The 26,655-nt window shown below is 52.0% G+C and overlaps 12 protein-coding genes across 12 annotated transcripts; 5 read left to right on the top strand and 7 right to left on the bottom strand.

Annotated features, from left to right (window-relative positions):
• Positions 1-880: 880 nt before the first annotated feature.
• On the bottom strand, positions 881-1,945 carry N7496_010138 (CCDC90 family protein; the record flags this gene model as incomplete). The annotated part of the gene is made up of 3 exons (XM_056703051.1): positions 881-938; positions 1,000-1,333; positions 1,414-1,945. 3 exons carry the CDS (start codon positions 1,943-1,945, stop codon positions 881-883), a joined length of 924 nt encoding a protein of 307 aa, XP_056552051.1.
• Positions 1,946-2,338: 393 nt separating this feature from the next.
• sec53 (phosphomannomutase SEC53) lies at positions 2,339-3,430 on the bottom strand (the record flags this gene model as incomplete). Its single annotated transcript, XM_056703050.1, has 5 exons — positions 2,339-2,588; positions 2,659-2,733; positions 2,818-3,134; positions 3,202-3,264; positions 3,329-3,430. The coding sequence occupies 5 exons, from the start codon at positions 3,428-3,430 to the stop codon at positions 2,339-2,341; spliced, it is 807 nt and encodes a 268-aa protein (XP_056552050.1).
• A 623-nt stretch (positions 3,431-4,053) lies between these two features.
• N7496_010136 (putative DnaJ chaperone (Caj1)) lies at positions 4,054-4,900 on the bottom strand (the record flags this gene model as incomplete). Its single annotated transcript, XM_056703049.1, has 4 exons — positions 4,054-4,615; positions 4,687-4,762; positions 4,817-4,831; positions 4,894-4,900. 4 exons carry the CDS (start codon positions 4,898-4,900, stop codon positions 4,054-4,056), a joined length of 660 nt encoding a protein of 219 aa, XP_056552049.1.
• A 1,098-nt stretch (positions 4,901-5,998) lies between these two features.
• On the top strand, positions 5,999-6,550 carry N7496_010135 (uncharacterized protein; the record flags this gene model as incomplete). Its single annotated transcript, XM_056703048.1, has 1 exon — positions 5,999-6,550. The coding sequence occupies one exon, from the start codon at positions 5,999-6,001 to the stop codon at positions 6,548-6,550; it is 552 nt and encodes a 183-aa protein (XP_056552048.1).
• A 920-nt stretch (positions 6,551-7,470) lies between these two features.
• Positions 7,471-8,824, bottom strand: N7496_010134 (uncharacterized protein; the record flags this gene model as incomplete). Its single annotated transcript, XM_056703047.1, has 3 exons — positions 7,471-8,519; positions 8,596-8,661; positions 8,755-8,824. 3 exons carry the CDS (start codon positions 8,822-8,824, stop codon positions 7,471-7,473), a joined length of 1,185 nt encoding a protein of 394 aa, XP_056552047.1.
• Positions 8,825-9,617: 793 nt separating this feature from the next.
• N7496_010133 (putative COPII vesicles protein Yip3) lies at positions 9,618-10,139 on the top strand (the record flags this gene model as incomplete). Its single annotated transcript, XM_056703046.1, has 1 exon — positions 9,618-10,139. One exon carries the CDS (start codon positions 9,618-9,620, stop codon positions 10,137-10,139), a length of 522 nt encoding a protein of 173 aa, XP_056552046.1.
• Positions 10,140-10,165: 26 nt separating this feature from the next.
• Positions 10,166-11,332, top strand: N7496_010132 (uncharacterized protein; the record flags this gene model as incomplete). Its single annotated transcript, XM_056703045.1, has 1 exon — positions 10,166-11,332. One exon carries the CDS (start codon positions 10,166-10,168, stop codon positions 11,330-11,332), a length of 1,167 nt encoding a protein of 388 aa, XP_056552045.1.
• Positions 11,333-12,619: 1,287 nt separating this feature from the next.
• Positions 12,620-13,668, top strand: N7496_010131 (Frag1/DRAM/Sfk1 family protein; the record flags this gene model as incomplete). The annotated part of the gene is made up of 4 exons (XM_056703044.1): positions 12,620-12,674; positions 12,736-12,817; positions 12,890-13,159; positions 13,245-13,668. The coding sequence occupies 4 exons, from the start codon at positions 12,620-12,622 to the stop codon at positions 13,666-13,668; spliced, it is 831 nt and encodes a 276-aa protein (XP_056552044.1).
• A 784-nt stretch (positions 13,669-14,452) lies between these two features.
• On the bottom strand, positions 14,453-15,814 carry N7496_010130 (tyrosine-protein phosphatase; the record flags this gene model as incomplete). The annotated part of the gene is made up of 5 exons (XM_056703043.1): positions 14,453-14,951; positions 15,120-15,332; positions 15,405-15,484; positions 15,599-15,635; positions 15,708-15,814. The coding sequence occupies 5 exons, from the start codon at positions 15,812-15,814 to the stop codon at positions 14,453-14,455; spliced, it is 936 nt and encodes a 311-aa protein (XP_056552043.1).
• An 843-nt stretch (positions 15,815-16,657) lies between these two features.
• Positions 16,658-19,799, bottom strand: N7496_010129 (glycoside hydrolase family 35 protein; the record flags this gene model as incomplete). Its single annotated transcript, XM_056703042.1, has 4 exons — positions 16,658-17,795; positions 17,855-18,356; positions 18,413-19,489; positions 19,565-19,799. 4 exons carry the CDS (start codon positions 19,797-19,799, stop codon positions 16,658-16,660), a joined length of 2,952 nt encoding a protein of 983 aa, XP_056552042.1.
• A 622-nt stretch (positions 19,800-20,421) lies between these two features.
• On the bottom strand, positions 20,422-23,192 carry N7496_010128 (uncharacterized protein; the record flags this gene model as incomplete). Its single annotated transcript, XM_056703041.1, has 4 exons — positions 20,422-21,431; positions 21,490-22,893; positions 22,980-23,063; positions 23,135-23,192. The coding sequence occupies 4 exons, from the start codon at positions 23,190-23,192 to the stop codon at positions 20,422-20,424; spliced, it is 2,556 nt and encodes an 851-aa protein (XP_056552041.1).
• A 2,094-nt stretch (positions 23,193-25,286) lies between these two features.
• On the top strand, positions 25,287-26,627 carry N7496_010127 (uncharacterized protein; the record flags this gene model as incomplete). Its single annotated transcript, XM_056703040.1, has 1 exon — positions 25,287-26,627. The coding sequence occupies one exon, from the start codon at positions 25,287-25,289 to the stop codon at positions 26,625-26,627; it is 1,341 nt and encodes a 446-aa protein (XP_056552040.1).
• Positions 26,628-26,655: the final 28 nt, after the last annotated feature.

Genomic DNA, 26,655 nt, shown 5'->3' with positions numbered 1-26,655 from the left:
AGAGATAGCCCCCCCCAAAGAAGCAAAAACAATACCAGCAACAAAGCAAGCTCATCCACGATGGGAGGGGTCGCCTTTATGTTTCCGAAATCAACTCGCCGGGTAAACCACGACGCTAACGACTTGAACAACGCCATAATCCCCAAGCAGGCCGGTACCAGACTAGTGGAGATTAAATCCATGTGCTCCGCACGAGGATGCAACAGTCACGGCCGATCATGCAGGCCAGGCCGCGTTGGCCCCCCGCAAGATAAGCTTCAGGGGAAGGTGCCAGGTACACCAACCGGGAGTTCGGCAGTTGCGAGGGGATCCTGGTGCCTCGCTTGAATGGAGAGTGTACGATGTATTAGATGAGGATTCGTCATTAGAGGGGGGCTTTTCGGGGAAATTTGGTCGTGAAAGCTTGGTGTAGATAGCGTTTGCCGAGCATCGGCTGCTATTATAACGTCGACGGACTAGCGTTTATTTGGGGCCGACGGTGTCCGGGTATAGTACAATTCGTTTTGCAGAAGTGCCTGCCTAAATGGGTTATAGTCAAGTACTTCATTCTGATTAAAATTATCCATACTAGAAGTTGTGTTAAATTGTCTGTATGTTGTGTTGTCAAATTGCCTCGTACAGCATTGGGACCCTTAGTCAAGCGAAAGAGGGGACCTATCGCAGACAAGATCAAATGAAAAGAAGCAAATTTTATCACTGTCTAAACCATCTCTGCTACAAACCAGAGTGGAGAGAGAGCGGAAACTAAGTAATGATACAAAAGAAAAGTCCACTCGAGGAGACACCAAGTCGAGACACCCTGTCTCACGAATAATGTACAATCAAAAAGAAAACACGCTCCGTAGCCATGCACACCCAGAAATCTATACACACCAGCAAATCACATAAACAGGCGCCAAGCACCAAGAATCAAAGCAGCAGTACCGGTGCAAACACCCCTATAGCAAAGAATATGTCAGCATCAATCTACCAAGAGATAAACGAGTTTGGAGCCCATACATCAGCCACTGCAATGTCGAGAACTTGACAGCCTCGACACGCTCCCGCAGACCAGCAACTTCCTGCTCAATCCGTGTCTCCGTCTCTTTAATCCGCATCTCCTGGCCATTAGCCTCCTCGCGGATCCGGCCCTTTTCGAGGTTCAGATCTAATCGGACGGACGCCTGCGTACGGCCAATCTCATCGCGCAGCCGGGAGTTAAGCTTTGCGAGATCCGCTGCGATCTTCTCGTGCGATGAGCGGGTCAGTTGTGCCTCGGTGGAGTCGGCGTTTAGGAGTTCGGAGCGAAGTTTGGCGAAGTCGACTTTTTGGGTGTACGTTGATCGCTCCGAATCTATAACGGGATTACATTTGTTAGGTATGAGGTGTGAAGCAAGGCAGAGACGAGACTCGCGCAAGTGTCAAGGTGCGTACCTTCACGGAGGACCATCGTCCGCGTCAAGTTTTGAATCGACTCTTGGATGATATCGTTCAACACTCTCATCATGGCTACGGCTTGTTCTTCGCTGAACCCCTCGGCCTGGAGCCTCTTGACGAAGCGCAGGGTGTCAAAATGGTGATCACGGGGTCGAGAAGGTGTCGCATGGAATGCGCGCTGTGCAGGCTTGAATGCCGCGACGTAAACGCCATTGTGTCGGATCGGACTGGTAAGAGGTTGTTCCCTGGCTGGGTGTGTCGTAGTGGAAGCGGAGGGTCGACGGGAAACAGGAGAGACGAAGTGGGAGTCGCGGATGGCAGTGGAAAAGGCCCGGGAGGACTGGTGACGAGTGGTGAGAGAGTGGATTTGACGGTTGATAGGACTCCAGCCCTGAGAGGAGTTCGTCGGTCTTTTTGTGAGTGCGGGACAATGCGAGGGAGTGACGGTTGGCCGAGAGGAGGCGCTGTTCCAGGTCAAGCGAGGCAAGAGGTTGCGCGGGACCTCCGCGACATGTTTTTGGGACGCCATAGTTCGAGGATTTGGTTTTATCCCATACAGGGTAGAATGAGAGAGACTTTTCTTGTGGTTTCAAGGTTGGATGCGATTTGTGACGCAGGCAAAGAATAAGACGGATGACTAAAAGCGGATCGGGAAACCTTGGAAGATCGACGCTTTCCCCGATGCGCCCCGCAAATTTCCGGAAAACACCAAAACAGACGCGATTACCAAGGGTCAGACATTCATCATAACAGTTCATGAAATTAGGATTGATTTCTATCGACTATCGTTCGACAAATAATCTTTCAGAGCACCCGATAAACCCCTTATAACGGGTTCTTCCAAGCTTTTCAATATGCATACGCTATTTCGCAACATCATGCCACTTCCGCGGATAACTCACGGCGCAACTCGTTCAACGATTTAAAGATCAAAGAGCTCCTTCAGCTGCTTCATGGTATCCTCGGGACCATCGACAGAGTGACCGATCGTGCGAGGGTCGGAATAGATCTCGTAATCGTTGCCACCGGGGAAGCACTTGTCACCGAAGAAGTGGATGGTCTTGTACTCGATGCCGGAGATGTTCTTCTCGGCCTCAACGTGCTGCAGGCAGTAAGTCTTGTCCCAACCGGTGGGGAACACGTCGAAGGAGATCTGGCCACCGACGGAGAAGCTGTGATTTGCAGAACGATGGTTAGCTTTATACATTTACGGTGAATTCTGCTGTGTTGGCGTGAACTTACGTGAGACCGTAGTCGGGGAACTCCTTCTTCAGGGCCTCGACCATATCCCGACGAATGTTGTGGATCTTGTCATAGCTGTTTCCATTGTCAGCCAATTGTTCTCCCATACCCTGCTATGCCATCGAGCATAGCTGATTCTTCGGAGCTGTATGAACATACGCCTCAAACTCGTTCCGCTCCTCGATACTAGCATTACGTCCGATGGGGCTGACATTGATCATGCCGTTGCGGAACTCAATGAAAGTACCACGCTTCTTGGGCAACTTGATGTTGGAAATATAACGAAGGCAGAAATCGGCGAGATCCTGGTACTTCTCCTCGCCGAGCCACTGGATGAAGCTGTTGCTGTCGAGGGGCTTGCCCAGGCGCCAGGCCACGAGGCCGTTCTCGGAGAAGCAGAAGTCGAACAGGGTGGTCACTTCGGTGGTAGCATTGCCCAGCTGCTCCTGCTGCTTGACGTAGTTGGAGCCGCCAACCTGAATGGTGTTTTCTTGTTAGATTGCGACGGTGGCATAGGAAGGAAAGAGGATGGTAGGTACGAACGTATCCGATGGCGCACTTGTGTCGCAACTGAGAGAGCAGCTCGTGCATCTCAGGGGTGGCAGACTAAAGTAAGAAGGTCATTGTATTAGCAATTGCTCCATTGAAGAGGGTGTTGTCGCAAACATACCCGCCGGGCCTTGCTCAGGGTCTCGTCAACATCGAAGAGAACAATGGTGTCCTTGAGGGGACGGTTCTCCAAGGTGGGGTAAACAGCTGTAGCGGTAGTCATTTTGGGGACGCAATTAACAATGTCAAGTCAAAGAACAGGAGAAAAACCAGCGAGGCCAGGGCGGGGATAAATATAGACCTTTGATTGAGGGGTGTCCTTTTTGACCGCAAGCGGTGAGCGCGGGTGGGGGGGGTTCAAAGTGTTGGCTAGCGTGGGCGACGGTCCAGAACTATTGGAACTGGCGGAATGCCACCTAGACTATTTTAAATTGGAGGCAATGCCTTAATTATGGTCATGTGCTGGAATCGGAAAAGGTTAGTTGCGATGTGGTCAGTTTTCTTTGTAATAAGTGTATGGTCCATAAGAAGGTACTTGGTCGGAAAGTGGCACTGTAAATAAGCCCTCGTTATCGATAAGAACGATCTGGACAATCTTGGCATGGTCCCTGCACATACTCGCTCTGTACATGGGTCATGGACAATGGCATATCTCTTGATCATTTAGATTCACATATCTACATACTTCATCTAGCTAATGAGACTAATACGTTGACCACCACAGCACTTGCGTATACTGTATCCCAATTCCATCCAATCCCACAGGTGCCCATAAAAAAAAAACACAGACAAGACCAACGCCAAATCCAAGCAATAATAATTCCCATCCAATCATCAAAAACGACTCTACCGACCCATCGTAGACTGAAACACCTTAGCCGCCAACTCACTCAAGAGCCTCGTCCGATCCGGCTGTGGAAGGTCCAAGAAAACCTCATAGACACTTTTCCCCTTGGCATCACGAACAGCACCCAACCGATTCCCAGCAACAGCACCAGCCAACGCACCGGGAACATTACCAACGATAAAGCCCAGAGCACCCCCACTAACACCGCCAACGATCGCCCAAAACCGACCCGTGGGCCGAGTGCGCCGGTTACCGTCTTCCTCAGCGAGCCCTTCTTCGCGGAGCATCTCCTCAAAGACGGACCCGAATTGATCGGAGTCGCGCTCTTCACGACTGCCGAAGCCAAAGGCGGACCATGGGAAGCTGTGGGTGCCTTGGGGGATTTCCTCGTCAACTTCTTCTTCGGCTTGTTCGAAGGCGCGGGTTTGGTCGTATTCGCGGCGGCGGGTCGGGTCGGAGAGGGTGTAGTAGGCGTCGTTGATTTCTTGGAACTTTTGCGTTCGGGCTGGTCGTTCTGGGGAGTCGGCGGGGACTCGATCGGGGTGGGATTTTAGTGATTCTCTGTGGAGATGTTAGTCTGATGGTCGTTCGAGGATATGAGGGGTGTCTGGTAATCTTTGCTGCTTAAAGACTTTTGGTCTACTTGCCTTTTGTATGCGCTGCGAATCTGCGGCTGGGTCGCATCGCTGGACACGCCGAGGATCTTGTCTGTAGAAATCGTTAGGCTCGATCGTTGGGCGCTGGGCTGGAGTATAGACATACAGTAATCTGGGGTTTCTGTAGGGGAGATTGGTGGTCAGTTTATCGCAGTATACTCCATGACTGGAAAATGTACATACGAGGCATTTTGAGGTGAAGCAGAGCAGGGAATCAAAATGAACTAGAGCAAGCCCCGAAGAACAGGCATGAGTATAAGAACCACGGTCGACGCCAGTGACGTCGGTCCAGCCTTGATGCCTGAGGCTAAAGGGCCATGTCGGAGCAGAACCAGGAGTGGATACTCGGAAGAAGGAATTACTATAGACCCGCATGTATTAGTCATTATTTTGCCCACCAAATTGCTAGCTAGGGGCTTCTTTGAAATTCAGACCTGTTGAAATCCGATTGGTGCACCTAGATGAGCTCAGCAGCCCAGTGCCGATAGGCCAACCCACAGAACATGTGACAAACAAGTTTAAGGTGTCAAGGTGTCGAGGCACCCGCAACCCAACCATAGGGTAACGGAGGACGGGTGTTGCGGTCTTACTACTATGAAAGTCCGCTAAGACAAGCTGACGTGCGATTCGCTCCCCCAGCCACCGACATTTACTTTCCCAGGGGGTCACCTTCTTCTAACCCCTCTCGTAGATTGACGAGTTTCACGATCTCCCCTAGATCTGGATCTCTCTCTCGTCTCCATACCACTCTAAACAGTCTTGAATTCTTCTCTCCGTTCGCCACTACAGTACAATACAGCAAACTGCCTCGGTGGGGTCCATAGAAAGTACACAACACCACGGCCTAGACCTGACGAGGTGCGCATCGCTGCAGCTTTTAGCGGCCTGACCTGCATCAGACTCTTTCCATCCACTTTCTCGCCCTTTGCCACACAGTTGGTCCAGAATTTGTTCGGCGAAAGGAAATCTTTGCCGGCATATCGTGCACCTGCACTTGCAGCAACATTGACATCTACACATCTCATCTGCATCTACTCTCTAGACAGCCTCATTCTGTCATCGGCATTGAATGCGACTATCGCTACTCTGATTGCAATCGAGATCACTGTGGAACAGCCCCAGTCAGAAACTCCACTCGCAAGATCAAGATCAAACGAGAATTGAACAAAGACCGGCATCTATAATTCCACCACCATCTGATCCAAAAAGGTCATCACCAACATACACACAATCCACACACTCACCTTTCATCCCCAATTCCAAATCAATTACTCTCTCTACACTTACAATGGGCTGGTTTGACGGACCCTCCTCAACCACCAAATCCTCTTCAGGAGGCTACTACGTCCGCCGCCGTGGTTCACCAACCCGCAGCGTAAAATCCTCCTCCTCCAGCCACAAGGGCTACTCCTCAACCCACCACGGCCGACACTCGGCGCCCTCAATCTTCAGTCTGGGCCGCGGCACCACCGGCCGCTCCTCCAGTCCCTCCGTCTTCTCCTCGTTCTCGTCTTCGTCGCGCCGGGCCCGCCCGCGCGAGGGCTTTGTCCAGCGCATGATTCACTCGATCAAGAAGCTTTTCCGGGATATTTACCGCTACGCGCGTCGTCATCCGGTGAAGGTGTTTTTGTTGGTTATTTTGCCGCTGTTGACCAGTGGTGTTTTGCCCAAGTTGTTGGCGATGGTTGGGTTGAGGTTGCCGCATGGTGTGGCGAGTGCGCTGGGTAGTGCGGGCGCGGCGAGGGGGGGGTTGGGTGGGATGGAGGGGGTTGGAGGTGCTGGGAAGGGATTGTCGGAGAGTGTGAGTGGGTTGGTGAGTTTGGCGAAGATGTTTGCTTGAGCGGATGCTTGAGCTTGAGATGAAGCGCGGGGGTTTGGGGTTGAGATGTTTAACCCCCCAGTGAAGACCTACTGATGATATGATGGCGAGGTGAAAGACGAAGAAGCTGGGAGTCGAATTGCCTTGGGGTGATACATCGATAACCCGTAACGACTGTCATGAATACCTACCCTCGATTGAACGTGTTTTTCCTCGATGCTTTCCCCCTGTTATGTCCTTTCCTGTTTCCATTTCCATTGCCTTTCTCTGTCGCCATTCCCCTTCGCACAGTTATATTATAACCTTGTTCTGGAGGCTTACTGAATTAAACGACCATTCCCTATGCGATGCCCTACCATTCCCCGAAAAGAAAAGCGACACGTTCAGCAGCATGTATGTTGAGTCATTTGCAGCCCTAGAAATGAGTCATAGAACGATGAAATAGCGGATCCTGAATAGAAAGACGTAGAAATGTAAAGAGGTAACGAGAGGGGCTCGTCCGAGGGGTCCCTTTTATGTACGAAACTGCCCCATATGTCGGTGAAGTGGTCGGTACCCAACGGTGGGTATGGGCCCCGTTGGTCTTCCCTACATTGGTTTAGGTGGGATTTGCGGTCGATGCTCACTGGTAGGACCCTTGATTTAGGGAATTGGAGACGTGGCTGGTAGAGCTGGGGTGTGGGTGTTTACTATGTCATTGTGTGTGAGGGCTTACTTGAAGTGAGCTGGTTGGATGTTGTACTAGTAGGAGGGCACGCGAGTGTTATGAATACCCGATCAAAGGGTGAACACATAGTTGTGGGTATCCTTGTTTTGGATTCGATCTATTCTATTACATTTCAATTGCTTTTGCTTTGTAAATCAAATCAAGTTGTACAAATAATAAACAACACGGCCGAAATTGAAGCTCATACTCAAATCACAACCCCCTGGAGCTCGATCTATGACCGCTGGTTACGCTTGCCACGACGACGGGCAGAAGACTTGCTAGTAGCAGTGGCCTCCATAACCTCGTCAACGAGTTCCGCAGCCTGCACGTCCTCTTCCTCCTCCACAGCGTCCGATGAGCCAAGCACGCGACCCACGGTCTTGCGGTAGGCCCACACGGGCAGCTTGCAGACGACGGTATCACGGAATGACGGACGCTGGATCTCGTTGATATCCAACAAGAACTCCTGCTTCTCGCCCTCCTCGGACTCCTCCTCGAGGAAGACATTGCCAATCGAGTCAACGATCAGCACCTTGCCATTCTCCGCAACCACACGCTTCCGCTCCCCAGTGGACACGGTGGGTTGCTCGACAGGAGTGGAGGTACCCGAAGCCGAGGCCGAGCCTACACCACGTCCATTCGCCCGACCACTCTTCTTCTCCTTGCGGTTCTCCTTGTCCATCATACGCTTCTGGCGACGGTTCATAGCCACCGCGCCAGCCTCGGGGGCCTCGGGGGTAGGAGCAGGAGCAGGAGCACTGACCGAGTCCACGCCGGGAATACCACGCACACCCAGCTCATCGCCCCAAGCGGCACGACGTGCCTGGCGAATATACCGATCGACAAACTCGCGCTGACGCTTCCAGCCCAGGTACAGGGCACCATAGTGGGCCGCGCCGCCAAACACCAGGAACAAGCCCAACAGCACGGAACCCAGACCGGGACGGAATCGATCGTAGTAGTAACCGGTACCCTTCCAGAGGGGGAAGCCATTCTTCAAGAAGTGATCATAGCGCTCGCGGCTGGGGCCCTTGAGGACGTTGGCGACGAGGTTCAGGCGTGCGGAGCGGGCATTGGCGTCCTTGATGGCGGCGTCGACTTCGCGCTTGGAGGGACCCTTGTTGACGTTCACCCCCTTGGAGGACTTGGCCTTGGTCTTGTCCTTGGAGTAATTGGCGATGAAGGAGCGGCGGACCTTGTCTGGGTGGAGGTTCTTGGACTTTTTGCGGTGGGCCTTGACGATTTGTTCTTGGTTGGCATTGGGGCGAACCTCGAGAAAATCTATGAAGAGATTTGGGTCAGTTTGTTTGTTCATCCCCAATGTATGCGATTGCCACTGCGATAGGGGGCCACGTACCGTAAAAGGTCACATTGGTGCCTTCAGTTGTCGCCAGCTCATCGCGGAGGCGGAAGATCTCATAGTCTAAGAATTGTAATGAGTATGTATACAAGGAATTGAGGCTCTAGGTAGAGAGCTCCGATATGGGGACCATGAGAAGCCATTGTGGACACCTACCCTCTTTGGACCAGGCGGCGACCAGACCGACCAGTGCCAACAGGAGCAACGAGAGAGCGGCGGTCTTCATAATTGCAGGAGAGAGCGGTCAACACCGCAAGGCCGAGGAAAGGTGCGGAGCAAAACGGGGAGGGGGGAAGAGAAAAGTAGGATTATGCTGTGCAGGGGCCCATCGAGGATCAGTTTGTCGAGTCGGAACTACTGTAAAACAGCAAGAGCTAAGGGCAGTGGATCGTGGAGGAGGAAACCGTTTGGGCGAAAAAGCGGTCGGCCTCCTCCACACTGCAAAAGCCTCCGACGTGGCCCAATTGGACCAAGCAAGAATGAGGGGGAAGTGATGACTCTCATGTATGTGACGAAAGGGTTGGATTTTACAGCCTATTTAACATAGTAATTCCCACTGAATCTATATTCCCCTCTTCTCTCTCTCTTGTGGATGGAGTTGACTCGGTGGAATTGTCTTTCCGCATCCAGAAGCCCACCACAACAACCAAACATGAAAATGGGACCCTGCTATTCTTAGCCCTTCACAGGCCTCACGGGAACATCTTCAATCAAAATATCGTAACTCTACGTGGCTGAGTGAGCAGCAAATTACTCACTCTAGGCTGACGAGTTTGACCGTGAAAGGGCGTAAAGTCCGGCAGAAAGCCAAAAAAAAAAAGTGACTGCCTCCCTTGGACCAGAAACTTGTCCACTTTGGGCCTTCCCCTAAACTGTCATCTCGTGTCCTCGACTTTCTCTTCTTTCACTTTCTTATCCACACCACCTTCACCTTCACTCACGAGAACCCCCTTTGGGAAATTCACTCTTTCTCTCTCTCTCTACACCCTCTTCTTCATTTCTATCGCCACCCTCTCACCATGGCCATGCAAATCCCCATTGACGCGATTACCTCGCGTTTCGGCGACCGATTCAACAGCATCCGCAGCCAGTCAATGAGCAGCCGCTTCGCCAACTTGCGCCCTGTCTCCGAATTCCTTGACCTCAAGCGCCTGTCCAAGCCCGCCAATTTCGGTGAAGTCCAGAGCCGTGTCAACTACAACCTCGGCCACTTCTCCAGCAACTATGCCGTCGTCTTCGTCATGCTCAGTGTTTACAGCCTGCTGACCAACTGGTATCTCATGTTCACAATTGTCTTCGTCAGCGCCAGTCTCTGGGGAATCAGCAAGCTGAATGGTCGCGACCTGGACCTGGGCTTCCGCCGCTTCAACACCTCCCAGCTGTACACGGCCCTGCTCTGCATCGCCGTGCCCATGGGATTCCTATCATCTCCTATCTCTACCGTCCTGTGGCTTATTGGTGCCACCGGTGTGACCGTCTTTGGCCACGCCGCGTTGATGGACAAACCGATCGAGAATGCTTTTTCCGAGGAGGCGGTCTAGGTGGTCGGCCGCGAGCTCCTTACGATATGCCCCGATGGGGAAGACCACCGGGGGCACGAATGGGGAGACACGACAGGGGAGGACGCACGCAGTGGGAGGATTCGAGGCGAGTGGAGGAGATTGAGAGCGAGGAGGATGAGGATGATGCGTATGGGCGTGAGCTGGTGCGGAAGGCTCGCGCAGGGTATATGCGGCAGCTGGAGTATGGGAGTCGGGGCCCGCGCAGGCGGTCCGAGTATGATGACATGACCGACGAGACTGAATCGGTGGAGGGAGGGGAGTTTGATCTGTACGATCATGAGGATAGCACGGTGGCCTATGCGGTGCAATTGGCCATGCGAGACAAGGAGGATCAATTGGTGGACAAGGCTCTGGAGCGCATTCGCCGCGCCCAGATGCTAGGGAAGAAAAACGTGCGACTTTCACAACGCGAGCTCGATGCCTTGGAGCGCAAGCGTCAACAGACCGACAACAATGGCTCCGGTAGCTCACGTCGCAACAAGCAGAGTGGCAACGCGACCAGTTCTCGCCCGGTATCTCGACGAAGTGCTGCTGCAGTGTCCGAGCAACAAACGGGTCCTTACCCACATTTCGCTCCGGATCCTAACCGGGGCACTGCTGCGCATGGCCGACCTTCGAGTTCGTCATCTGCTCGTCCACGAACCCCGACGATGCAATCACTGCGGCCTCAACAGTCCAACTCTCCGCTCCGACCAACGTATCCACCATATCCTAATCCTCCTCCGAACGGTCGTCCACAATCGATGCCGATGTATTCTCGGCCCTTACCGGACGACCCTCAATGGGCACCACCATATTATAACCCTATTCCTATGCCGATGAGTCCTTATGGGGTCGAACCACCTCCATACCAGCCGCAGCTGCCCACCGATCTTCGAGTTGGACCTCAAAGCCGGATGAGCCATCCCGCGGGGATGTCACCGATTCAAGCTCAACATCGACATTCATCGGGGGGATCACAGCCGCGAGGCGGTCGTCGTGGCCCGTCCAAGTCTGATTCTGAGCAGTCCAGCGAGGAAGAAGAGGAGACCGAAAGCAGCGAGGAGGGTGACGATGAGGAGGTGCAGATCGTCAAGGTGGTGCAACGTCCGACTCCATCGGGGGTACAAAGGCGCACAGTCTCTGGAGGTAGTCGAGGCAGTCGAAGTGGTCGTGCGCGGAAGAGTAGATGACGATGATGATAATGGGCCCCGTGTCTCTTTCCCCCCAAAAGCCCTTTTTAATGTGTTTCGGTTTTATATGGGCATTCAGCATTCATTATTTTGTGTTATCCCCCTCCCCCTCGGTATTTTCTCCGTTGTTTTCCTTCTTTTCTATGGGTTTCCAGCAACGGATCATGTTGCTTTGCAATGGCGTTTGGTAGATCGGGGCCTTCGTGAATAGATCCCCAGTGCATACAATATCACGCATCCACATTACCCACATCATCCATAAGCCACCCGAATACTCAAATACCTAGATTCAATAATGACTTACCGTAGGATTATTGCGAGACTTCTCTCCTCAGCCACACATAGATCGTGGATCGGGTGTGGCAGGGCAATCAGTCAACAACATTTCTTACGAATCACCAGGCCCTTCTTTCTTGGCAAGACTGAAAATTGGTAATAACTTACCTACTGCTCTAGTAATCTAGACTCGACACAATTCTCCCTGCTCAGCCCGTTAATGCCAGAGCCACCGAGTGGGGACATATTACGACTGGCAATGCCGTTGGATCCGCGATTCGGCACGATTCCTGGCCGTGATGACGTCGGCTGATGATCCCCTGCCTGTTTGTTCTTATTAGGTATTAGTTTATTACCAACCGAGATTTCCCTTCTCTGCATCGAAAGTGCCAAGGGCTATTGTCTTTGAATAATAATATTCTTCCTCCTCCTCCTCCTTAACCTCGACTTCGATTTCAACTCTCCTCCTTTCTTCGTCACGGTATACTTTGTCTCCGGTCGGCTTCCCGAATTCCCACAACCAAGTTTCCAGAAGACATTCCCCTGGTTTACCCGAGCGCCACAACAATAATCTGCACGGTTCCTTAATCTTAACCTTTTTCTTTGGCGCAAGGCGTCCCGTCGATCGCGAGAGGAATTTACTGAGGGGTTTTCAGTACTGGGTTCCTTTTTGAATTTCTTGCAGGTGCGCGGATATACTTCTTTGGTTGGGTGAGTCTTTGGTGATTGGCTTGGAGTGTTGTGTTCGGTACCTGAGTGTGTGACTACTAGTCGCTTGATGTTGCAATTTGCATGTTGCACGTCGGTGAACCGGTTGTGCAAGGTTTACTTGAAGAATGCGCTTTGACTAACGCTTTGGATTTTGCGCAGAGATTGTTTTTTTTCTCATAACGGCGAAGACAGTGCCAGTGTGACGATTGGTGGATTGTCGGCTTTCGGTTCTTTCGGATAGATTGAATCGGTGCATATCCAATACATATAGATTCGACTTGACAAAAAGATATCGTCAAGATGTGGATTATCTCATTTTGGGTCTTCCCTCTTATATCGGCGTGCATGTGGGTTGGTAAGTTGACCACCTGTTAATAACTCTCGCTTCGTGATCACAATCTAATCAGATGTATTAGCCATGCTCATCACCATGCTCTGTGTCTGGGCCAGGGACGGGAAACCAATTTACCCCAGCATGGAAAAGGGCCAGACTATTGCGTACGTTTTTGATGAATTCCCCCGGAAACATTGCTTGTTTCGTTGTATCCGCTGACATCCGCTCGGGGACAGGTATATCTCAGACGTAGGCGCATACGGACTAAAACCGCTGTTCATCACGGGCAGCGTCATTACCGTCGTGTTTCTTGATCTGGCATTCTTATCAGAGCGCTGGTTGCGCCATGCCGGCCAATTAGTCCCGAATAAGGGCCTTTGGGACAAATTATGTGCCATTGCGTCGATCATCTTCGCAATTGCCGGTGCAGCGGGTCTAATTCTCTTGTCCATCTTCGATACGTATCACCACCCACACATGCACGACGGGTTCCTGGTGATGTTCATGTAAGTCGACAAGCTCCGAAACTCGGCTATACCCCCCACAATACCAATGCCAATGCAAAATACTAACATCGATCAACGCTGCTAGTGGCGGATACATCATCAGCGCAGTCCTCATCTGCGCCGAATACCTGCGTCTAGGTATATTCTACCGCCGCCAACACCGCGTCCTCCTGGCCAGCTTCATCGTCAAAGTGACATTCGCCATCATCGAAATCGGCCTCGCAATCGGCTTCGGCATCTGCACGAAGAGCAGCGATAAATCGAAAAAGAACGTCGGCGCTATCCTCGAGTGGGTCATTGCGTTCGTTTTCACCGGCTACGTCCTCTCTTTTGTGGTCGATTTGTTACCGTCCGTTCGGACGCGCACACATGTTCCCCAGGGTGAGAAACATGCTAGTATGATGACCACCCCGCATGGTAGCGGGGAATTCGAGTCGGGGGCATCGATTGAGGAGCCGTTGACGACGGATTCGATGGGGCCGAGCTATTACCGCGGCCAGCGCGTTTGAGAAATAGATCTCTTTTTTTTTTGGGAATGTGGGGGATTCGCCCGGTATAGGTTTGGGTTATAATGATATAGAGGGTTTGAACTTTGCGGAGTTTTGGTGCTGCCTTTTTTTTTGCTTTTGGCGTTGCCATGACACGTCATGATGATGCTGCCACGTTGATGCATACCGTTGGATGTTTGTTTACTTTTGATGATCTGATACCTTTTGCCTTTTTGTTTTGGTTTGATATGCTTGGATCGCGTCATCAATGCGGGGATCTACTATGGTTCATGTATATGCTTGTATATTATCTACTTTGCTGTTCGATGTCTATAAAAGTGGAGATGATCTTTACGTGTTTGACTCGATCGATTGTTACTTTTGAAGATTTCTAAATAGAGTATGTCTTTCTGTGCTTGTATTTCACGTATAGGTGTATGTCTCATGCTGCAATCATTATCGTATCCACGTATGCTATGTCGTATACAAAGAAGATCCCATGCCATGCCGATGATGAACGTAATGACTCGCCCATAAAGAAAATCAAGCAGTCACTTCACAAATTCCCAGCACAACCAAAGGCCGGAGAAAGTCACAAACAAAAGAAAAATATAACGAAAAGTGAATAGGGATCCAGTCCCAGCAAATGCCCGAAACGTCCAAAGTAGATCAAATGGATGCCCGAATGCCTTCAACAACAAAAACCAGAATCAAACCCAGCAAGAAGAAAAACCGCCCCCAACCCCAGAAAGCAAAAGCAAAAGCAAAAGCAAAAGCAAAAGCAAAATATCCAAAAAAAAAAATATCAAACCTGATTCAAAAGTTTCTGTCGTATCAATTCCTGCATCCCCCCATCAATCCCAATCCTCTCCAAATACCCCCTCACCCCACCATACCTCCTCTCCAAAAACCCAATCATATCCGGCACATAATCCGGCGGACACCTCGTATACTCCTCCCCCAATCCAAGCACCCTAATCTCGCGCATGCGCTCCTCAAATTCCGGCACAAGCTCCAATTCCGACCGGGTATAGTCATCCGCGACTGCGTCCATGCGGACGCCCGCAAGGAGCAGGGCCAGCAGGATAATTATCCCCGTGCGGTCTTTGCCTTGGGTGCAGTGGATGAGGATTGGGTAGGCGGTGGATGTGGCGAGGGTGGTGAAGATGGAGCGGAATTCGGGGATGCTGGATTCGAGGGTATCTTGGGCGAGGCCGGTTAGGCCGCGGGGTTGCATGACCGTTTCGCCGATTAGGCGGATTGCGTCTGGGCGGTAGCCTGTTAGGGCGAGGGTGATGACGCGGCTGGGTTTTATTTGTTAGTGAGATTTATAGAAAGGGAAAACGATGAGGCAGTGGCTAGCTAGGGGAATTGGGAGGATCCTTGAGGCTTGGATAGGCCAATGGAGAGAGTGGATTTGGTGATGGGGGATGCATTTATCAGTATGCAAGGGTCTGGGTTTAGGGACTTACAGATAACTGGGCCAATCGAGTTTACTGAGCAAAGCCCGTTCAAAGGATTTGCCCGTTAGACTGATGAACAGGCGCTGAGAGTCGGGAATCTTGCAGATGTGTTCGTCCGGCTCGGCAGGTACGGGCGCCGATGTCAAGTCGATGTCGTCGGGGGGTGAACCTGCGCTGGCGATCTCTGCGCGCCGTTTGCGAGTCGCCATTTGGTGTTCTGTTCTGTGGGATGTGTTAATCGAGTTTCTCTTTGTTGTGATGTCTGAGACAAACCCGCAACTGGGGATTTCTTACTGTGATCGTAGATCGATTACCGTAGCAATGTGCAGTTCCTCGGCGAGACGCCGCTTGTCGCGCTCGGAGGCATCGTCGGGCTGGTTTTGCGCGTTAGCGATGGACTCCTTCCTCTTTCTTTTTTGGATCGCGATGATATCTTATCGCGCTCGGGAGGAGCTTGAGAAGCTTCGTGGGAGGGGTGTGTCAATTACCCTAGCGCTGCGGTAGAGAATACCCTCTTTAAGAACTCTGGTGTCACAGTCAGCATATTCCAATCTCGACAGACGCTATGCGAAAGCTAGGAATGGGAAGATCACGCACTCTGCGCCGCAGAAATGGTTGATCGTTCGGCCGACATCGCGGAAGTTGATGATGTTATCGAACGGGCGATCGGGCGAGTCTAGATCGATACTGGATTGGCGAGCCATGACTAGTGTGGGGATTATTTAGCGACTAGGGTTGAGGAGGAGCAGAGTAGGAGCGAGCATTAGAGATTGAGGTCGGGGGAAGCTGGAGTGTAGAGTTGAGGGTTTGACGTTGACTGTTGAGGTTGGAGTTGGAGAGATTGAAGAGCCAAAAAAGCAAAAGCAAAAGCAAAGCAAGAGCAAGAAAGGGTCGAGACAAAAGTAACAAAGTCGGTGCCCGTCAAAGTAATCAAAGCGGTAGAAGTGGAGAAGGGAGAGTCTCGTTAAAAGAGAAAGTGGGTAAAGTGGTCAAAAGTGGATAAATTATTGATACAGTCTTGTTCAGTTAATTAACTGGTTAACGGGGGAACTATCGTGTGGATGACCCATCGGGTGGAGATGCAGGAAGCCATGATTCAATTACCAGTGATCTAGCTAGAAGCTAACTAGAAACTGGGTTTGGACGGTCAAGTCTAGACGTCAGGGTACAAAATAGCGGTGGACGTTGGGCAGGAAAACTAGAAACAGTAGACAACAAAACTAGGAAAACAGGAGACTAGACTTGGGTACTAAAACGTCAGTCAAGCAACCTAACCTAGGCTAACTAACATAAGTTGGAAACTAGTTCTTTGTCCTGTCATCGGCCCTGATTCTGGACTTCCCCGGGGACTCCACCAAGAGAGCTTAGACCAGTTTATCTTTCATTCTGCTGACTAGACTGGCTACTAGGTGTAACTAATTACTGTAAACTAGAGCTAGACTCTGTATAGGAAGACAAAATTGGCCATAGATAGACGCTCTTTCTTCCACCGCCCCTTTCCAGCCCTAAACACCCCCCTAAATACACTATATACACCATCCCTCCACCTACACATACGACCCACGATTATTCTTCCACTTGGGCTGCAGGTACGTCCAATCCTGATTAAAATCGAACCCGGTCCGATACGCCCCGTACGCGACCAACTCCACCTGATCCAACGCCGCCCCCTCATCCGTCAACGCCCACAGACTAATCGCCAACGTATTCTCCCCCCGATTATTGATGATACCCGGCGGGAACGGGAACAGCGTCTGTGGTCCAATATGCGGCAGGTAATGGCCAAACTGGTACCCATTCATAAACACCTGCACCACCGCACTGGTATTAGCCGCGGCCCCGAGCTGCAGCCCGATCGGGACGTCCAGATCGGCGTCGAGATTGAGCTTGAAGGTTGTCGTGTAGAAGCGTCCTGCGGCGTTCGAGACGCCCTGCAGGGGGGATGAGCTGCCCGCGCTCTTGGGTGCGGTGTATCCCGGGAGATGCCAGCCGAGTCGTTCGCCGTACAGGCCACCTTCGTTCATGGGCCCGCGGACGGGATCGATGTTTGCTTCGCCACCGGCGTTGCCTTGGATGCGCCAGGAGGTGAAGTTGCCGCCGCCGAAGAGGGTGGCCCCCAGGATACCGCGGGGGTTCTGGGTACCGGCCGGCTTGACGTTGTTCTCGTCGTGGCCGGTGTAGTCCATCACGACCGTGAGGACGTTATCGGTGTCCCGGAGGGAGGAGCTGTTGAAGGTTAACAGGTCGGAGGTTGATGCGAGATCTGGATCGCCTAGGGCACCGCCAACATAGTCGCCGTTCAACCAGGCTGCCCAGCCAGCGGCGACGCCGTTTTGCACCGTCACGTTGGCGCCGGTCGCATTGCGTCCGTCGAAGCGACCGCGGTAGATCTTGGTGCCTGCGTGGTATCCGTAGTCGCCCGAGTATAGGACGGGCAGCGAGAGTGGCGCGATAGAGTTGACCGTCGTGCTCTTGTTGCAGACCGTCCAGCGCGAGTCGTCGTAGTCTTGCTTGATCTCGGGAAGAGTATCTTGAGACTTCCAGGATTTCAAAGAGGGCAGGGAGATCTTGGCGTTTTCTGCGCCCTGAGCTGAGCCGATGAGACTGCCGTATGCGGTCTTCTTGGTTGCAATCGATTTGCCGTTCCACTTGATCTTGGTTACCTGGGAGTTACCAGGGTAGACTCTATGAGAAGGTTAGCAAGTGCGGTTCCACCGAATACCCTTCCATGGGAATCAACTTACTCCAGTGTGGTGGTATTCGCATTATCACCAATCAGGCTAACGGTATCATGGCTGATACTCGCCTCACGAACCAAATACGGTCCAAGAGCAAGAATATGTTCGCTGGGGGACACGTTCGGGTTGGACGTGGTAGGCACAGCAAAGAAGTTCCAAGCGGTCTCCTTGTCCAGCAGATATAGAAGAACCCCGTTGGAGAACTTGACAGCGGTCGCGCCATCTCCTTGGGTGTACGAGTACTGCGTTCCATTGGTCGATGTGGTGGAAGTAAAGTTTGAGTTACCGTACGTCTTGAACGTCAAGTGGGATGGGGCATTCTTGAATGCGAACACGCCCTTTTGTCCGATGTTCAGGTAGAGCACCAGCACGTCCACGTCGAGGGTAGCGTAGGTCAGAACCTCGGCGGATGAGTAGAGTAGGCTCGAGGCCTTGCCGACTTCGTACTCCGTGACGATGATCTTGCTTTGGCGACCATCCAGTTCAATGTCAGGGATAGTCAGAGCACCTAAGAAGCGAGTTAGTCAAGATATCTTCAGAGCACACCAGCATGAGTAAACATACCAGCCGAAGTATTAACATTCAGCGAGAACGTCGTCACCGCACGAGACGAACTCGTACTATGCGCAAGCACATAGAACCCAGCGTCCGTCTCGGGATTCCGCAAAGCCCACGTATAAATACTGGCATCGCTAGTATAACCCGTTCCATTGCCCTCCATGGCAGTCTGCAACAAACCCGAAGAAACCCGAGTAAACAAACCAATCAACTTAGTCTGCTTGAGTTTATCCTGAATCTCTCTCGTCTCCCTTAGCGGCGCCGCATAGTCATACGAAGTATAAACGACCGGCGTCGCACTATGACCCCAATTCGTCCCGCCAAAGGCCATATACAGACTCTGCAGGGTGACCCGGGACCCGATGTTATTCTTGTAATAGACATCGGCGAATTCGGGCGAGTGCTCTGCTGCACACTCGTCGTAGAAATATCCACCCCAGGGCTGGAACCAGCCGCCCTCGAACTCGGGGAGGTATTCGGGCTGTGTGTAGGAGTAGTTCTGGAACCATTGGTAGTAAGTGCGGACGAGGTTGAATCCCGAGTCGGGGTTTGTACAGGATAGACCGCCGGGGTATGAATCGAGGCCGTAGACGTTTACTGCACCGCCGACGTCTTCGTAGTCTGTCGACCAGCTTTCCGCGCGCATACCCTTTTCGTTGTGCGAGCTCGGCACGATAACACCGGCCTCCTCGAATGCGGCTGCGATTTGCTCCATGTACAGAACTAGAGTGTTGGTCGCGCTGTGGGTGGTCTCCTGGAGCTCGTTCTCGTGCTGGTTCAGGATCACCGGTCCGCCGTTGGTGATCTGGTTATCCGCGATGATCTTGCCGATCTTCAGGATCCAGGGAAGCCATTTGTCGTAGTAGGACGAGGCACTGGTTCGTTCACTGCCCATTTGTCCGTTCGCTGCCCACAGGGCGAATCCGCCGGCCGAGGTTTCACCGTTAATGTAGGGTCCTGCGCGGGCAATCACATACAGACCGGCTTGTTTGGCGTAGTCGAAGACGCGCTGGACATCGTGGGCGCCGTTTTCAAAGTCAAATGTATCTTCTGAGGCGGAGTGGAAGCTCCAGAAGAAGTAGACTTGGAAGGTTAGTTGAATTGGTTCCAATTGATTGAGTGCGGAGTGTGGAGTATGGAGTATATCGGTTTACTCACTGGATACCGCGTTGAAGCCATTGGAGCGCAACTTTTGGAACACATCAAGCCACATTTCCGGAACAGGAAGACGCATATAATGGAATTCACCAGAAAAGACAAATACTCTCTCCCCTTTCACGGAGAGACTATATTTGTCCCAAGTAACATCGGTAGTCTTGCCATTGTCCGTCGCAGAGACAAGGCTCGACAGCGCCCCGATAAGGAGCAACGGGAGGAATGCGAAAAACCGCATTTTGGGGCTATGATCTCTTCGCGAGCATCACTGACTGATTTCATAACTGCTAGAACTAAATATCACCGGTATAAATCTGTTTTGTGTATCTCGGGGCTCGCGGTAGCGATACACCGGTCGAGGATTGGGATTGGTGGATGTTTTTGTGACGATTATTGACGCTTTGGGCAATTCTCCTGGAAAATGCGGGGGTTGTAATTTCGCTGCAGGGGAGAGGGGTTCATAGCGGGGTGGGTCTGGGGTTGTAATCGCTATGTTAACGAGCATTTTGCTCGGTTGAAAGGATATTTTGTAGTAGAATGGTGTGCTTTGGATAGAATGTTAGCGTGCAATGGCTCGGTGTTGAAAAGCCGCGAAGCCCCCTCGGTATTTCGATTGCGAAGTCTTTACCTGCGCGAGCAATTCCTATTATCTCATTTCGGCTCTTCGGGGCATATCAATTTATTATGAGAGTAAAATAAAAGTCATTCAAAGATTCGTGTATGTACTGAACAGGCAACGCCAGAGATTCCCTGGGTAATAGTTCCGACCAGAGCGCCAAGAGAAATAGCCAGCCCATATTATCGAAAGAACTTGAAAGTCATTAGATCAAAGAAAAGGGTAAATCACAATATTATCGTAATCATAGATCCTCAGAGAATCTCGATTGCCGGCGTATACTTAGAGAATCGCTGAGAACGGGTGGTGCGGGCAGACCTTGTTCGACAGCGCTGTCACGTAATCCCTGCAACTCGCTAGTAGGAATAGCTTCGGAGCTTTGACGCTTGTGGTCGGTACCGTTAGTTTTTAGCTCTTGTGAGTTGCGTGAAACGGTTTTCAGCAAACTCCGGCGAAGACGATGTCTCTTGCTAGTCTCGTTGGAATTTCCATTTTGCACCGCCTGCTGGATGTTTCCAGGCTCCTCATGTACTCCGCCGTTTTCACCGTGCTCGGACTCGAGGTCTTCGGTACTAACGGGGTGCGAGCTTAGCGCTGCCCCGCGAGGTTCGATTCTCCCGGTGAGAGCTGCTCCCCCGGTGAACGCAGACTCGCTGTCGCTGTATTCCGGACCGGGCTGGTGGGGGTACAAGGGTTGGGGTTCGCTTGTGCGACGAACGAGTCTATCGCGGAACCAAGTCTTGAGCTTCGAGTCGGCGCGTGGACTGGTAATGGGCTGAATATTTTGCATGGCGGACACTCCACCGGTGGCAGCAGCGTCGCGTGGTCCGGTGTGAGATCTCAGCATACCAGGACGATTATCGTCCTGAGCTGGCTCGTATGTGAGACTAACAGGTGGAGAGATCGGAGCAACGCCCTCCAGATTTTTCATGCCGGATCTGGAGGGCATACCACCGTTCTGTCGAACAGCCTCACTTGGAGCGTATACGGCTTCCTGCTCAGGTTTGGATTCGTCCTTGGGCTCTGGAGCAGCGGCGCTGACAGGCTCTTGAATTTCGGGGGTAGGAGCAGGAGCTTCTTCAGCCTCGGGCGCAACCACGGCCCCTTGAGCTACAGGGGCCTCCTCAGTGGGCTGTTCATCAGTCGCTTCTTGAGCTGCTGCTTCTTCGACATCCGCCTTCTCCTCCTGCGGTTGCTTGCTCTTTCGCTTCCACGTGAAGAACTTTAGTCCCTTGCTCCCACGCTTCTCTGAAACTATATCATTAATCAGCTTCGTCGTATCCTGGTCAACGTGATTACTATCAAAACTCACCACCATCTCGTTTTTCTGCTCGGTTCAAACTTGCTTCGCGCTCCTTCTGGATTGCAGCCTGCCTCTGTTTCTCTTCCGCGTCAAGGCGCGCCTCCATCTCTTCAGCTCTACGTCGCTCAGCTTGGTCCGTGATCTCGTCCAGCGTTGGTTGAACACGGGAACGTGCAACGGCCTCGACATCAGCCTTGTCCATGTACCGTGATGCGCCGATATTGACCCGATTGGCGGGGGCGCTCTCGGCTTCTGCGGCGTCCGCTTCCTGGCGAACTTTTTCTCGGGCAGCTTCATCCCATTGTTTTTGGATGGAAGGCGGGGCTCGGCCAGTGTCGGCATATACTCTCATTTCCATATCGTGGATTTGAGCATCGACGTTGCGACGGGCTGCTTCCATTAGCAAGTCACGATCCTTTTGTCGTTGTTCATCGACTTTGTTCATTTTATTTCGCAAGCTGAACATTTGATTACGAATCTGTCTCGATTGTTCTGCGTCAACTTGAGTCACATCTGCGTCACTAGAGGTTCTCTTTCGTCGAGCAGATAGGAGCGACCGTTGAGGCTGAGGGGCGGTGCCATAATACTGCTGCATCTCGGCGTGCTCATCTCGCATGCGGGCCAACTTCTCTGCAGCCCGCCTTTGCGCCGTTTCCTGCAAAGTCAAGGCCCGTCGGCCTGCTGATACAGTCGCTCCGCTGACGGTCTTCCGTGCTTCTAGTTGACTCTGACCGTTTCGAGCTGCAGAGACGGCGGGGTCCAGGTTGTTAGCCTCGCCAGTCGGACCAGTGATATCATACATATCCCTCGCCATGACGAGAGCTGCAGCATGGAGCGAGTTCCTGCGATTACGCTCTTGAACTTCACTCGCGATGGGCGGGGAGGAGGTGTAGAGACGAGCATTAGTCTTTGCTGCATGAGTGATCCGGCTCTGTTCCATCGCGTTATCAAGGTGGGCCAGAGGACCTCCGTTTTCTACCTGAGCGCGGTGCGATAAACCAGCAGCAGAGAGCGCCCAATTCGAATCGGTTGTCTTGACCGGTTCACTGGGTGCAGAGTCCGCCCTTTGGCGAGCCGCATATGCACCGGTGGCTGCGCGGCGCGCCTTATCCTGGATATGGCCCGATCGGGAAGCATCATGCTGGGTGGTGGCCTGTTGGTTTGGCGATTGGCCAGTCATGGCTCTCTGCTCTCGCACAGCAAGGATGGCTGCCCCCAACCCTTCTGCGCTATATCGGGTACTCGGTAGAGGAATCTCGGGAGGGGAGAAATCTTTCACATGGAACGCGGCCTTTTCGGCGTCGGTGAGTCGACCCGGGCGCCATACTTCGATCGGTTTCTGATTCGCATGCGCCAGGGCAGAAGCGGCGGAGGCATGGCTAAGATCGGTAGTGGCGCGTGTTGCTCGTGTATCTATTGTGTCGAGCATAGCTTATCAGTATGGCGGGGTCGGCGTCTTCTCATTGCAATCTACGAGGGGGAGTAAGGGCATCACTCACTCAAGTATTGAGCATCGGATGCGGAGGCATCACGAACAGACGCCTTGCGTCGAGGCTGCGTCGCATATAGTGCTGCGGTCGCGGCTGTTTCAGGGACGCATCAAAAGTCAGCGAACAGTGCGAGGATTTCGTATGACGATCCGTAAGGAGCTTACCGTCATCGGCTAGCCGGGCGGACCGGGGCCCCGGGGGCATTTGCTGTGCAGTTGCCATGATGGAAAAGCTGCGGATGAATGCGAAAAAAAAGGGTTGATCTACATTCCTCGCGAGGACGAGAAGGAACAGTAGCAGACAGCGAAAAAAAAAGTTAAGGGGGAAGAGATGGGAAAAGATGGATGGGATGGAAGGCCGGAAGCTTCCTTACACCCCGTGACGTCGTTGGCTCCGCGAGGTAGAAAAGATTAGACTTCCCCATTGCATCATTACATCATCGCAACCGAGTCAATCGATCGATGAATCAATGAGAGGCGATGCCCTTACGCGGGGAGGGCGCACTAAGAGAGACTAACCAAGTGAACAGTGGATGACTGTGGGAATAAGTGGGGGATTAAAGTGGGACTTGGTAGCTCAGCTTCCGCTTTCGATTCGTCTGGTGGTGACGTGGGGACTCTTGGAGGCTTGGATGGCTTGGGAGCTTTTTTCCTCTTCTTCAGACTTCGGTGGATCAAAGGGCGATCAGGTTCGTCTGGTGGTGAACGCCCCTTTTCACGTTTTTCAGACCTCGTTTATGATCGGCCGGGGATGGTTCTATCGTCATGATTACCTCGGGCTAGCGACGAAGAATATACATTGCTCTCACTAAACCCCATAGTGATAATACCTTCGCTGAAGATATATAGTTATACAGACAGCTCCTGATACAAGACGTTGCTGGAAGGTTATCCCGGAAGTAGCCTTATCTCCCCGGTGGAGGCCGACTTGGAAAATCGTGTGAATGGACGATGGATTAGGTAGCAGGTCCTATTACTCCATCTTCGGTGACGCTATCATACTTTGCCAGTTACTGTAGAACCAGGTAACTGGGACCTGGTGGATAGTCATGGCGTGACAGCGTTGCAGAGAATCCACCTCTATGGTTACCCAAATTATTCGACAACCTTGCAATCGTGGAAGAGATCCACACTACACAACTTTCTTAGGACTATATTAGGGCTGATGAGGAACCTTCCGAAATTCTATGTTCCACATAGTATTGAAGACCGGCGGCAATGGTGGCTCAATGGTAATCCTTCCGTTCCTGAGGATGAGAGTTAACTGCGACGAAGAAAGCATCCGCCCTTAAAAAGGGTCTTTGTATCCCTGATAGAAATACACCAACCCAGGTTCACAAGCTGCACGAAAACGTATTGTTACAGAGAAGAGAGTGGAAAAAATGACATGTCATATTGACAAACAAGAACCATTCGATGGACCGGGCCGCGTAAGGATCATGTCGGTACTGGAATGCGCTTTACATGCGGTCCAGGCCAAGCGAGTATCGCTTTCCGAATGATTTTATTCTACTTATTGATAGCCCGACGAAAGATTGATTCTTTTTAAATCAGTGTAGTGAGCTCCCTTGATGGATCTTTACAAAATTTGACAGTCCTGTTACTCAATTCATGTTTTGTGTGAAGCTTTAGGTGCCGCACTCCTCGATATATATACATCGAAGAAATCAGCGTAACCTTAAAAATCCTGCACAATAAAAAAGCAAATACCGATCGCTGGTCTAATACTCAAGAACTTGCGAACCACTACCTTACCTTGCACCACCTTGTTTAGTTTCCCTTTCTTCTCGTTGGTGGTGAAGTAAGTTACCTAGGTAGGCTGATCGCAATGCCGTACTTTGCATCTCGAGGGCCAGTTTTGCAGCTCTGTCTGTGGGAAGCAAAAAGTCAGGATCTATGATTATTTATTAGTCACTTAAAAATAATTCTGAGTCTCCTCCTCAAATATTGGGAAGTTTCCAAGACAGGGGCCAAGGACAATTTACTTCATCAGTTGCCGAGAGACAGGGCTGGCCGCTGACCCATACCCGTCCTCAGCATTGAGTGTGCTACTGTGAATTCTCTCTTAATGACCATGATATAGAGAAATAATCAATCGTAGATCAATTCATTTACGAATGACATATCTACTTATCATTAGAAATACAGGAAATGGCGAAATGAATAAGTGGAGTCCACCCTATGAAAGTCCGTGCATGGCATGACGTCCATCCGCAGTGGAAACCACAAAGCTTAGCCCCAGCCCAACCACACGATCCTCCGACCATCCTTACTTACAACTCCCTCTCTCTTCGACCCCCAAACACGGCGCCATCCAATGCGCCGCAACGAACAATTCCGACCGGGACGTGAACCCCTATCCGACCACCCAAGTCTCACCCTCCGCCGCAGCCATGTCTCAGGACCCTTCTCATTCCTAAATCCCACCTGGGCGCGGTACGCGCCCACCCCAGCCCCTGGCCAGACCAAGCCCGGAACCCTGGCACAGGAAGAGGAACAGCAACAACAAGAACCAGAACCGGACACGAGCGCACCAACACCACCAAAGCAGACACGCTCAATTGAACACCTCTGGCGCTCACGCGATAATCGCAAGGGACGGCATGCGCTGAAAGTGGACTACCGCGCCCCGACGAAAGAAACGGGATACGTCGTCCCACCACCGACGACGACGCTTCGAGCTGTAGCGCGGGGAATCCTGCGGATGGTGACGTGCGCGCCTGTCTGGGATGTATCGTGGCTTGTAGCTGTGACGTTTACGCTTGGATCGGTGATTTGGATTATCAATGCCTTTTTCGCGTGGTTACCACTCGTTGACCCGGAGACGGAGTTCTCGGGTGAAGTTTTGCTGGGTGGGGGGATAAGCGCGTTTATCGGCGCAACGGTGTTCGAGGTTGGGAGTGTGCTTTTGCTGCTGGAGGCTGTGAATGCTAATCAGACTGGTTGTTTTGGGTGGGCGTTGGAAACGGAGTTGAGTAAGGTTGAGCAGAATCGTGCGGATCGGAGGGTTACCAGCGTGAAGACTAGCCAGGACGAGTGTCGGCATCACCATGTGAATAGGAGGAATCTTGTCGGGCTTGGGAGACACTTGTCTCATCAGTTCTCTCGTGATCTTTCGAATGGGTATACGACTTCTTCGTCGGATGGCAGGTCTTTTCGCTGGTTGCCGTCTTGGACTGAGTTGCGGACGCATTATCTCCACGAACTCGGCTTCTTGGCATCTCTGATTCAGTTCTTCGCCGCTACCATTTTCTGGATCGCTGGTTTCACTGGTCTCCCCGGGATCATTGATCATATGAGTCAACGAGTGACGAATGGCGTCTACTGGGTTCCTCAGATAGTTGGCGGAGTTGGCTTCATTCTCAGCGGATTGCTGTTTACACTCGAGACGCAGGAGAAGTGGTACCGACCGGCTTTTCATGTCCTTGGCTGGCACATTGGAGCCTGGAACTTTATCGGTGGCATTGGTTTCACTCTTTGCGGTGCACTGGGGCCAGCGAGCAGTGCTTCTGGTGTCGCGTATCAAGCTTCGCTGGCTACTTTTTGGGGATCGTGGGCATTCATGATTGGATCAACGATACAGTGGTATGAGAGTCTGGAAAAGTATCCAGTCGAGAAGAAACGCGGTGATGATGCATCGATACAGAGCGACGAGTAAATATGCATGAACCTTCTTGGGTGTGATA

This window comes from Penicillium cataractarum (assembly GCF_028827025.1).
Source record: "Penicillium cataractarum strain IBT 29864 chromosome Unknown utg000008l, whole genome shotgun sequence".
Classification (NCBI taxonomy): domain Eukaryota; kingdom Fungi; phylum Ascomycota; class Eurotiomycetes; order Eurotiales; family Aspergillaceae; genus Penicillium; species Penicillium cataractarum.
This window is presented reverse-complemented; position numbering and strand designations above follow the sequence as displayed.